The sequence below is a fragment of the Mandrillus leucophaeus genome, unplaced genomic scaffold (assembly GCF_000951045.1).
Source record: "Mandrillus leucophaeus isolate KB7577 unplaced genomic scaffold, Mleu.le_1.0 Scaffold957, whole genome shotgun sequence".
In the NCBI taxonomy this organism is placed as follows: domain Eukaryota; kingdom Metazoa; phylum Chordata; class Mammalia; order Primates; family Cercopithecidae; genus Mandrillus; species Mandrillus leucophaeus.
This window is the reverse complement of record NW_012110441.1, coordinates 396840-408009: the sequence shown is the minus strand read 5'-3', so window position 1 is coordinate 408009 and position 11170 is coordinate 396840. Positions and strand designations below refer to the sequence as shown.

Here is an 11170-nt window from a genome sequence, read left to right as displayed (position 1 = left end):
GCTGGCTCTGAGGGTCTGAGGGGCCTCACGCCCAGCCCCGGGAGGGCCTGCCTGTCTCAGCCCTCGCCACGTTGCCCCGGGAGGGCCTGCCTGTCTCAGCCCTCGCCACGTCGCCCCGGGAGGGCCTGCCCATCTCAGCCACATCCTGGTGCTCGTTGGTATGGTGGGTCTCCTGGGCTGCACCCAGGTCAGCTGGGACATGGCCCGGGTGACACCTTTCTCCTCTCCTTCCTCCACAGCAACATGGCTGACAAGGCGAAGCCCGCCAAAGCCGCCAACAGGACCCCCCCCAAGTCCCCGGGGGACCCCTCGAAGGACCAGGCGGCCAAGAGGCTGTCGCTGGAGTCGGAGGGTGCCGGTGAGGGTGCAGCAGCGGCCCCCGAGCTCAGTGCCCTGGAGGAGGCCTTCCGGCGCTTTGCGGTGCACGGGGACACCAGGGCCACGGGGAGGGAGATGCATGGCAAGAACTGGTCGAAGCTGTGCAAGGACTGCCAGGTGATCAACAGCAGGAACGTGACGGTCACCGACGTGGACATCGTCTTCAGCAAGATCAAGTGAGTGCACTGGGCTCACGGGCCGAGGGACCTGGCTCATGGGGGTCTGTGACCCTGAGCCCCTGGGTGGGTTCTGTGGGGAGTGGGCCATGGGGAGTCGAGGGGGTTGTGCTTCAAGACCCTGCCCTTCTCAGAAGCAGCCCAGACGTGGGAGTCTGAATGTGCCATCTGGGCCTCCGGGAAGCAGGGGTCCGGGCATTCCAGGACCTCTCGGTTCCGAGTCCTGAGCGGCAGCCCTGGCTCCTCCTGGCCCCATGGTCGTGTGGGGTCTTGGCATGGGAGGTGGCCTATGAGGGGGTGTCTGGCCTCGGAGCAGACTCAGGGTGAATGTTGCTCTCCAGAGTCAGGGAGCTGTGGCTGGGATCACTGGGCCTCCCCAGGAGTGGGGACAGTGCCTGCCTGAAGCCTGGAGAGGCAGTTGGCTGCTGGCAGGCAGAGTTCCTGACCCTCCATGGGTTGACTCAGGGGCTGAGTCTCAGAGGTTGGATGCTTGTGTCCCCATGCATGGAGCTGGCCATTCAGGTGTCCCCCAGCCCCTCCCAAAGCCTTTGTGCTGCTCCACTTCTGCCCCGGGATGCCCACAGGTGCCGAAACAGCAAAGGGCACCAAGGATGCGGCTCTGGCCATCACTGCAAAACAGCATCATGCCGTTTGCTTTGTCTGCGTTGTGTGTGCATGTGTGCGCGTTTCTGCGTCGTGTGTGCATGTGTGGGTGTGCGTTTCTGTGTCGTGTGTGCACGTGTTTCTGCGTCCTGTGTGCACGTGTGCACGTGTTTCTGTGTCATGTGTGCACATGTGTAAGTGTTCCTGTCGTATGTTCACGTGTGCGCGCATTTCTGCGTCGTGTGTGCTCGTGCGTTTCTGCATCCTGTGTGCACGTGTGTGTTTCTGCATCGTGTGTGCACGTCTGCGTGTTTCTGTGTTGTGTGTGCACGTGTGCCCGTGCGTTACTGCGTCGTGTGTGCATGTGTGCACGTGTTTCTGTGTCATATGTGCACATGTGCAAGTGTTTCTGTGTCATGTGTGCACGTGTGCGTGCGTTTCTGTCGTGTGTGCACGTGCGTTTCTGCGTCCTGTGTGCACATGTGTGTGTGTTTCTGCGTCGTGTGTGCAGGTGTGCATGTGTTTCTTTGTCGTGTGTGCACGTGTGCCCGTGAGTTACTGCGTCGTGTGTGAACGTGTGCGTGCGTTTCTGCATCGTGTGTGCACGTGTGTGCATGTTTCTGCATCGTGTGTGCACATATGCACGTGCATTTCTGTGTCATGTGTGCACACACCTGTTGCTGTGTCACACGTTGCCTGTTTTCTCCTGGATGATTGCCGGGAAGCACACTGAGGCACCCTCACCCACCCCGGCACATTTCACCTCATGTCCCGACACCCCACCATGATCGCGCCTGAGAAAAGCAGTGGTTCTCCCCCAGCCCCGTGTCCAGCCCTGTCCTGTCCATCTGTGTAGAAATGGCTTTATTTTGGCGGTTTGCACCCGCGTCCACTTGTGGCCAGATTCCTGCGTTGCCACAACCTCGTTACTCTTTCATCTCAGAGCTCCTGCTGCCTTCCCCCTCGGCGCCTTGGCTTTGCAAGGGGCTGGGCCGTGGGTCAGATGCCCCCATGCTGAAGGCTTTGGGGCCCACCTCTGCGGTGTCAGCACCCGTCTACCAGCTCTGGATGGGCACCATGGCCTTTGCAGCTGTGCTGTCTCTGCTGTGGTCTGTGGCGATGTCACATGTGTCTCCCGGGTCATGCATGTCCCCTGGGTCTTGGGTGTCTCCTGGGTCGTGCGTGTTCCCGGACTGTGCATGTCCTGGTGAGCTTCCTGTTGTGTACGGCACATCTGAGTGCATCTGAGGGCATTTTGAGTTTAGGAAGTTATGCCAGAAAAGCCATGAAACCGCTCAAAAGGATGCCTGAACCCGGATCTTCTCTCCAGCTGACTGCCTTGCAGGCTCCCCCAGCTCTAGGGGATGGCAGGGGCAACCAGGGCCAGCAAGTCCTGTTCGTCGTCCTGACAGCTCGCAGCCTCAGTCCTAGAGAAACTGGAGGGGAGGGTCCATCCGGGGACCCGGGTGCAAGCTGGTCTCACCCTTGACCCTGCCCAGACCCAGTGGCCCCTGCCAACCTCCTTTGTGGCTTCCCAGCCTCAGCGTCCTCATGGGCTTAGCCATCGGCTGGTGTGAGAGGAGACTGTGGCTGGCCCCTCTGGGCAGGTAGTCACGTAGCCTTGCGCTCCCCAGCCTTGGACAGGGCCATCATTTGCCAACACCTTGGTGGTTGGAGCCCATACTAACCCAGGATCACTCATCCCTGGGGCCTCTGGAGACCAGGAAGGCACAAAGAGCCTGCCAGGGCAAGGGGACCAGAAGGGCCCCGACAAGGGCTGGGGCTTGGCCTGCGAGGGTCCGTCTGACAGCCTGCACCCCCCACACTGCAACCCCTGGCCACACTACACCTGCCTGTGCTGCACCCCTGGCCACACTGCACCCCTGGCCACACTACACCTGCCTGTGCTGCACCCCTGGCCATACTGCACCCCTGGCCACACTGCACCCCACACGCTGCACCCCCAGCCACAGATCCTTCGTGGACTGACTCTCGGGGCCGCACCTCCAATGGTACTATGGCTGAGGCGACTGGCACCTGACTCAGAGGTCCAGACCCCACTTGTGGGCTCTTTGGCGAGAGGCAGCTCCCACAGGCTTGCTGGGGCTCCCATATCACCCACAGGGCTTGTCGTGCCAGCTGCTGCCTGGAAGACAGACCAGCCGCCATCCCTGCTGGAAACCTGCAGCCTCCTGCAGCAGCGGGCTATGCAGTGTAGGCTTGTGTAGACACCCCCAGCCAGCTGCTGGCAGGTCCTGGTGACCAGGGCCGCTCTGGTGGGTCAACAGCCATGGGCAGGCGGCACTGACCTGCGCTGTGCCCAGGAGGCCGGGGGCCAGAGCCTGTGGCACAGATAGTGCCCTTGTCCTGAGCCCAGAACTCACTTTGCCAAGGGACGTGTCCCAGGCACACAGACCAGGAGAGGGAAACTGGGTTGGCTATATTTAGCCCATACAGCGGCAGGTGGGGTTCGCAGAGCGGCCATGGTGTCTGGAGCCTGTGTGGACATTGGCAGGGCTGGCTCCTCCCCTTGGCCGCCAGGGCCCATGTGTCCCCCAGTGCTCCTCCTCCCCCTCAGGTGTCCTTGTTTGGTGGGGACCCAGCCCCTTCGTGGATCCCAGCCCCGTGCTCCTGGGCCCTGGCAGCTGCTCCTCAGCAGGCCTGGGCATGTGGGCGCGTCTGGGACGAGTCCCTGGGTGCCCTCTGTGCCGCCCAATGTGTGCTCTGGGATACACAGGAGCAGACCCAGGGCAAAGCAGTGTGGAGACAGTGCTTGTGGGTGAAGCTCCTAGAAGGGCTGGGCGGGAGGTGGGAAGAGCCTCTCCAGGGGCCATCAGCCCTGCAGGGCCAGCCCCATGCGCACAGCCTTGGCGCTGCCCAGACACACCAAGTATGGTGCCAGGTATGATTCCTTCTGCAGAAAGTGGCCTTCAAACTATGGCACATGTGTGCGTGCACATGGCCACACGTGCACACACACGCCTGCACACACATGCAGAGCTCTCCCTGTGGTGACTGGGGCTTGGCGGCTGTGGCTCATTTGGAGAATGATGGGAGCCCTGCCTGCTCGTGGGGGTGCTGGCACCCCAGAAGGCCGGAGGAGCCCCAGCTGGTCTGGGCCTGTTCCCAGAGCCAGGGCTTGAGCTGCTCAGGCACTTGGGGGCTAAAGCTTGGCCCCCTGCTCCAGCACGGCCACCTCCCCAGTGCAGAACCTGGGACCAGCCTTGCGGTGTGCCAGCCTTGGCTGGCCATGAGGGTCAAGGTCTGGGGGAGCAGACAGCTGTGGCCCGAGCCCAGGGAGGGGTTGAGGCTGAGACCCAGTCCTGGGCAGCCTGGTCGGCTGGCTGGGCACCGTGGGTGGGCGCCGTGTGGCAGATTGTCCTGTGGGCAGCAGCTCAGGTGGCCAGGACCAGGACCCTGGCCTGAGGGGAGGCTGAGGGATTCTGACCTCCCCGCCTCCCAATTCACCTGCAGCCGCAGACCCTTGTGACCCCGGGCTTCCCCCAGGACTGCCTTCGCATCTCTCCTACCCTCAAACTGTCCTTCCCTCCTGCAGCCTGGACTTCCCTCGGGGGGCATCCCTGTGATCCTGGCACGGGGTCCTGACCTCCCAGGTGTGCAGGAGCAAGGGGCCTAAACTCACACACTTGTCTCAGGAAGACAGAGGGGGGCAGGGCCACCAGGAGGGGCTGGCGACACTAGAGATTTTCCTTTAATCTCCAGGAAAAGCAAGGGGTGGTGGGCAGCAGGCCTGAGGGGTATTGGCTTGCTTTTGTTTTGCATTTTGGAGAGGGGGATGCCCACTGTCACTTGTGGGAGCCTCTGCCTCCCTCAGGAGCCTGGGGACCGCGAGGAAGTGGCCTTAGGTACCGCAGAAAGCTGCTGACTCTGACAGGACTTGCAGAGAAAAAGTCCACCGATTTCTGTTTTCGGGGCAGGTTGCCATGGCTCCACCGGCGTGGCGCCAGCTCGGGGTATCTGCGAGCCTTTGTTTAGTCCTCGTTGCCATGGCAGCGCTTGTTTGTTTTGATGTTACTATGTGTTAAATCTTAAACAAATTTCTTGCAGCCGTATGCCAGGTTTTTGTTGAAGACTACCGTTAACCCAGACAATGACTCCCTCCTGCAAAGAGCACGCACTGGCAGCTTCAAAATATTAATTAATGGAGGCATGAGGTGCACAGGCGGGATCGGACCACAAGCGGTGGGAGTGGGGCCCAGTAGGGCCATGGACAGTGAATCTTCTGACACCTCCTCGAGCCTGGGGAGGGGCCCATGCCATGGGTGCCTCGGGACCCCTGGGGTCAGGCTCAGCCGCTGCCTCCCCACCTGCACCAAACACCACCAGCCTCTGGGCAAGGGTCTGCCAGCCTTGCTCACTGGGCCCCCTGTGGGTCCAGCTAGCCCAGGTGGGGGCACCCAGCTGATGAGGCAGAGGAAGGAGGGCTGGGCTGGGGTCTCAGCTCGCTGGGAGCCCCAGCCTCCCCCAGGGCCCACGCTTGTGTGCTGGGTGTGGTGTGTTTTCCCAAGTAAATGCACTGATATTTCCTGCAGACACCTAGGCGGAGATTGGGTGGTGGCTTGGCTTGGGGGACTGATACCTGGACGCAGGTTAGGAGGAAACCAGGGCCAGTGGGGGCCTGAGAACAGCAGGGCCAGGCTCCCTGGGGTCTGTGGTCACCCCGAATGGGGAGGACTGCTGAGCCTGGTACACCCCCAGGCCAGCCAGCACTGGGGTCTGTGGTCACCCCGAGCATGGACAGCTGGCAGGACACTTTGTCCTAAAGTCCGCAGACTGTTCCCAGTACGGAAGCCGATCCAGCCACCTCCCAGGAGCAAGACCCAGGTTTGGAGAGAATCCAGGTCACTGCGTGTTTGGAGGGCAGCCACCACAGGGCAGGTGAGGTCCTCAGAGCGCTGTGTGTGATGTCCTCCTGTCTGTCCATCTCAGAAAAGCAGTTGTCAGTTCCCCTGGAAGGGCCAGGAGCCTCAGGGCAGCACTGCTCCCCTCCCCCTCCCCCGTGGTACCCAGCCCCGGGGAAGGGTGGGCTGCATTCCCCACACCCAACCCTGTCCCTCCATTACTGTGGGCGCCACCCTGTCCCGGGCTGGTGCTTGGCAGCTCTGGAGCCCTCCGGCCAGTTCTGTCTTTGGGGAGCCTCTAGTGGTCACCCCTGGAAGTGCAGGGTGACAGTGGCTTCTGCAGAGTGGAGCCCCTGGCAGGGGTGTCCCTTGACCGTGGGTGCGTCTGTGACTGAGGGTTCATGAGCTCGTGGCACTGTGGCCTCACAGTCAAGGCCTGTGGCTCCTGTGACCTGCAGGTGCAGTACCGGCAATCCCCAGTGCACTGCATGGTGACAAGTACCCATCTCTTCTGCTCTCCCCAGCGCACTGTGTGGTGCTCGGCCAGTGGTGGGTGTGGCCTTGGCTGTCCACTTTGCCCCATGAGCCTGGCCAGGCAGCACAGGTCATGTGAGAGGGTGACTTCCAAACGGCCAGAAACTGACCTCAGGTGCACAGACCCCAGCCCTGCCAGGGCAGAGACTAGGGCAGACGGAGGCAGCCCAGCCCCTGAGGACCCCTAGAGAAGGTCGGGCCCCTCACATCTGCCCGGGGTCCCTCTGGGCCCCAAGTCCACGTCCCACCAAGGGCCACCTCTTCCTGGTGACATCCACAGGGCGGTGACCACACATGCTCCACCCCCACCCCTTCCCAGGAAAACAAAAAGGCTGGCGGCAACGCAAAATTAGGAGGAATCTTAGGGTGTCCCACTCAGAGGGAAACAGTGGGTGGATCACAGGCGGCCCCTCAGGTAGGGTGGGACCTTCAGTAGCCAGACCTCCAGAGCTCAGGCACCCCACCGACCCGCTGTGTGGGGGCTTCATGGTGGTCCTGCCTGGGGTTAGAGCTAGTGCAGCAATGGGAGGGCCCTGGCTCTCAGCCCACCCTAGGGCCTGAGCTGCCGTGGCCCAGTGGCCATTGTCATCCATTGGCTAAGCTGAGTGGGGTGCAGGAAGGGCTCCGGTTTCCAGAGATGAGGGGGGAAGCCCTCCCAAGTGGCCAGACATCACCTCACCTGCCCCCAGGTGCTCAGCTACTGGTGGAGTCACCTGCCAGGGGAGAATGGGCAGGGCCTGGAGGGCTTGCCACCAACCACGGCCGGCCCTAGGAAACTTTGCTCTAGGTCCTCTGTATCCTGCTGGGGCTTGGGGGAGGCAGGGGGCCCCCAGGCTGGGTCCTGCAGGACCAGGACCACTGGACCCTCCTGGAGCAGTGAGAACTCGGAGCTGACGTGCACGATGGCGATGCCAGACAGGGCTCCCCTGAGGCCATGTCCCTACCAGGCAGGAGCCTCCCCAGAAGCCCCCACTGCCCCCGCGGGACCCACCAGCTAGGGGTTCCTTCTCAGCCTCCTCAGGTCTCAGGAGCTAATGGAAGATCCCAGAGGTTGGTGCCCTAGGAGAGCCGCAGCCCCTCACTCTTGGACTCGCCTAAGTACAGGGAGAGGCTGTTTCCCCTGAGATTCCCCTCCACAGCCCCCAGCTTCCCACCTGTGGCAGCCTCTGGAGAGGGCACTCCAGCCACAGCAGCTGCAGGCCGAGAGAGCCCAGGGGAGCTGGTAGCTTTCTCTGGAACCCGAGCAGCAAGCTGTCACCCCACCCGCTGGCCCCTGCGCCTCAGAGAGGTCACCCTGGGAGGGCATTCCTGATTCACAAGGGTGCTGGATGCATAGTCCCGAGCCAGGAGTGCCTGTGACATCCGCCCCGGAGGAACAGGCCTCGGTCCTCAGAGGGCTATCCTGACTTGAGCCCAGCTCCCGGAGGCTGCAGGCCGGGTCCCAGTGTCCCCTGAGAGACCGAGCCAGGCCAAGAGGCCAGGGGACTCAGAGCCTGGGAAGTAAGTCCAGGCCCCACAGGGCATCGTGTGTGAGCAGTGGCAGCGCCCGGCTGGGTCGGCTTCCGGGCAGGGCGCGGGGCTGGGGAGCACATGGGCAATGAAGATGCCGAGCTCTGCACTCGGAGGCTCCTCCAGCACCCTGGTATCTGGAGAACAGGCCCACTCTGTGTCGGGAGGGCCAGGCAACCAGACTAAGTGTCTCTGGGGAAGACGCAGGCACCACTGTTCTAGAACTCTTAGGACTGCCCCAGGCAGGGGCACCTGGGTTTCCTGGGGAGAGCTCCCCACCAGCATGGAGCAGAGACCCAGGCGCCCTTTCCCCAAGACACTCGGGGCACAGGCAAAGCAGGTGTCCCGATCTGAATGTCGCCTCTGATGGGGGAGCCCCCTCAGCCATCCCCCTCCCCGCCGAGTGACTCATGCTGGTGGTGCCTGGCTCCGAGGCAGTCAGAAAGGGCTGCGTGCCCCAGCACTGGTCACCAAGCTGGCAGTCAGGCCTGGCATCCGCATGTCAGCTTGGGCAGGGTGTGAATAGAAGAGAGAGCGCCTTTGATGGTCCGGGACTGACAGAGAGGCCCCAAGGGCCCTAGAGAGTCAACACCCCCACAGGGCCCAATGGGCACTGTCAGTTCCAGGCACTGCTGGGCTGCCTGGGGTGGCCTGGCTCCTCCAGCACCACAGGGAATGGTGCGGGTGTCCAGGCTGAGCGCGTCAAGGGGCTAAACCTGCCCCCAACACTGTGCACCCCCAAGCCATGGAGTGGCTCACGGCCTCTCCGGCTCACCGGGCTCACCAGCGCCCCCTGGGGGATGCCGCTGAACAACAGCACCCTGTGACACGCGGTTCTGGAATGTGCCCTGCCTGGCTGTCCTCAGCAGTCCAGGCCCCGCCCTGGGGCTCTGTCTCCCCATAGCCCCCTCCGGCCACAGCGTGAGGCCTCCGCTCACCTCCCTGGGACCCCATGAGGCGTGGGGGTCTGAGCTGTGGGACCCCGAGCGCTTGGTGTGTTTCTGAGTGGGATTTCTTCTCCTCTGGCACAGTGTGGTTCCTGATGGTGTCTGCTGTGTCTTCAGGACACGCCTGAAAAGTGTGTGGGAACCCTCAGGTGCTGTTTAAACGCAGCATCCGCCTTGGGGTTTGGGAACCACCCAGCGGCACCTGCATGTCTGGCTCCAAGCCTGGCCACTTGGCACCCACCGCGTGGGGTGCCTATCCTGGGCTTGTTCTCAGGGGTGGGGTGCCGTCCACGTGCGCACGCATCACAGCACTGTGGTCTAGCCACTGAAGGGCATTGGATTGTTTGGGGTTTGATGACGAGCAGAACAGTGGTAAACATTTGCATTTATGTGTGAGCCTCCGTTTTCATTTCTCTTGAGCAAGGACCCAGGAACGTGACTGCTGGGCCTTCTTTGGCTGTGACAGAAGCTGTCCACAGTGGCTCTGCCATGCTGCTCCGCCGGCTGTGGAGGAGGACGCCCCCCACCCGGCGGCTGCTCAGCTCGAGGTGCTGGCAGTTCGTTTATTTGATTGTCTGTGCTCCGTGGAGGGTGCGCAGGGTCTCGCTGTGGTTTCCCTCCGCGCTTCCCTGAGGGCGCCAACGGCCGCCGCCTCTCCAACGCGGCCGCCTCTCCGTGTGCTTGTCTGTCCGCACTTCCCTGAGGGCGCCATGGCGGCCCCTCTCCCTGTGCTTGTCTGTCCCCGCTTCCCTGAGGAAGCCAACGCTGTCTCCTCTCCGTGTGCTTGTCTGTCCGCACTTCCCTGAGGAAGCCAACGCTGTCTCCTCTCCGTGTGCTTGTCTGTCCCCGCTTCCCTGATGGCGCCGACGCGGGCCGCCTCTCCGTGTCCTTGTCCGCACTTCCCTGAGGGCGCCATCGAGGCCACCTCTCCGTGTGCTTGTCCGCACTTCCCTGAGGAAGCCAACGCTGTCTCCTCTCCGTGTGCTTGTCTGTCCGCACTTCCCTGAGGGCGCCATGGCAGCGCCTCGCCGTGTGCTTGCCTGCATGCACGTGTTTTCTCTGAATATTGCTGCTTCAAATATTCTGCCCGTCTTTTCACATGGAATTTTTTTCTCACTGCTGAGTTTTAAGATTCCTTCGTGTATCTCAGAGACAAGTCCTTTCTCAGGCATGTCTCCTCCTCTGTGGCTTGTCTTCTCATTGTCTTAAGGGTATCTTCTGAGAGCACAGTTTCGAACGTTTTGATGAAGTCCAGTTCATCCATTTTTTCCACTATAGGCCATGTTTTGTTGCCATTTCTAAGAAATCTTCACCTAACCCCAGGTCACAGAGATCTTCTTTTGGTGTTCTTCTAGAAGTTTGTTTTCGTTTCATAATTAGGACTGTCCTCTATTTTGAGTTCGTTTTGTATATAGTGTGCAGTATAGACCAAAGTGCATTTTAATTTGCACAGGGATCACCAGTTGCTCCAGCTCCACTTGTGGAAGAGGCAGTCCTTTCTCTCTGGCTTGCCTCTGCACCTGTGGACATCCGCGGACGGCATGCGTGTGGCTGAGCCGGACTCCCCGGGCTGCGGGGCTGGCAGTGTGCTCATGCCCACGTCAGTGCCACTTTGCAGTGAAGCCTGGATGAGCTTTGGAGTTGGGTAGTCAGTCCTCTGATTGTTCTCATTTCTTGAAATCGTTTTGGCTATTCTAGGCCCTCTGTTCATTGACTTCTGGAAAGGCTTGCTGGGGTTTTATGGGTCATTTGTCTCCTGAATCTTGGTCGCTGTGGTGGATTCTGCAGCTGGGAGTGCCCTTGGAATGCTTGACCTGCTGGGTGCAGCCCTTCTCGCGCTGTTCCAGAGGCTTCCCTGGTGAAATGCAGGTGGCTTTTGCAGAACTGAGCCTCATCCACAGGATCTCTTGTTTTAAACAATGAAAAACCCTACTTTGGGTTAGTTGTGGTAGATCTGATCAGAGGAGAAAAATGTTTTCTAATTAGAATTATTATATAAGAGACCAAGCGTCAGTTTAGAACCCTCTGAAATTGCCTGAATGGCCTGTGGTGGGAGGATGTTGTAAGGTGTGGAGTGTGTTTAGATGCAGCTGTGTTGTGTGACCAGGAGCTGCTCACCACACCTCCCGCACCTGGCTCTGCACCTCTGAGGCCAGGGCAG

General features: G+C 61.2%; 1 protein-coding gene across 1 annotated transcript in view; it reads left to right on the top strand.

The window, feature by feature from the left end:
• Positions 1 to 243: 243 nt before the first annotated feature.
• Positions 244 to 11170, top strand: part of TPPP (tubulin polymerization promoting protein) — a 13626-nt gene continuing 2699 nt past the window's right edge. The window contains exons 1-8 of the mRNA XM_011970590.1: positions 244 to 554; positions 1077 to 1203; positions 2792 to 2954; positions 3282 to 3371; positions 3736 to 3932; positions 4993 to 5023; positions 6449 to 6517; positions 9476 to 9600. Of these exons, the coding sequence (XP_011825980.1) occupies positions 244 to 554; positions 1077 to 1203; positions 2792 to 2954; positions 3282 to 3371; positions 3736 to 3932; positions 4993 to 5023; positions 6449 to 6517; positions 9476 to 9600 (1113 nt within the window). The remainder of the gene's footprint in view (positions 555 to 1076; positions 1204 to 2791; positions 2955 to 3281; positions 3372 to 3735; positions 3933 to 4992; positions 5024 to 6448; positions 6518 to 9475; positions 9601 to 11170) is intronic.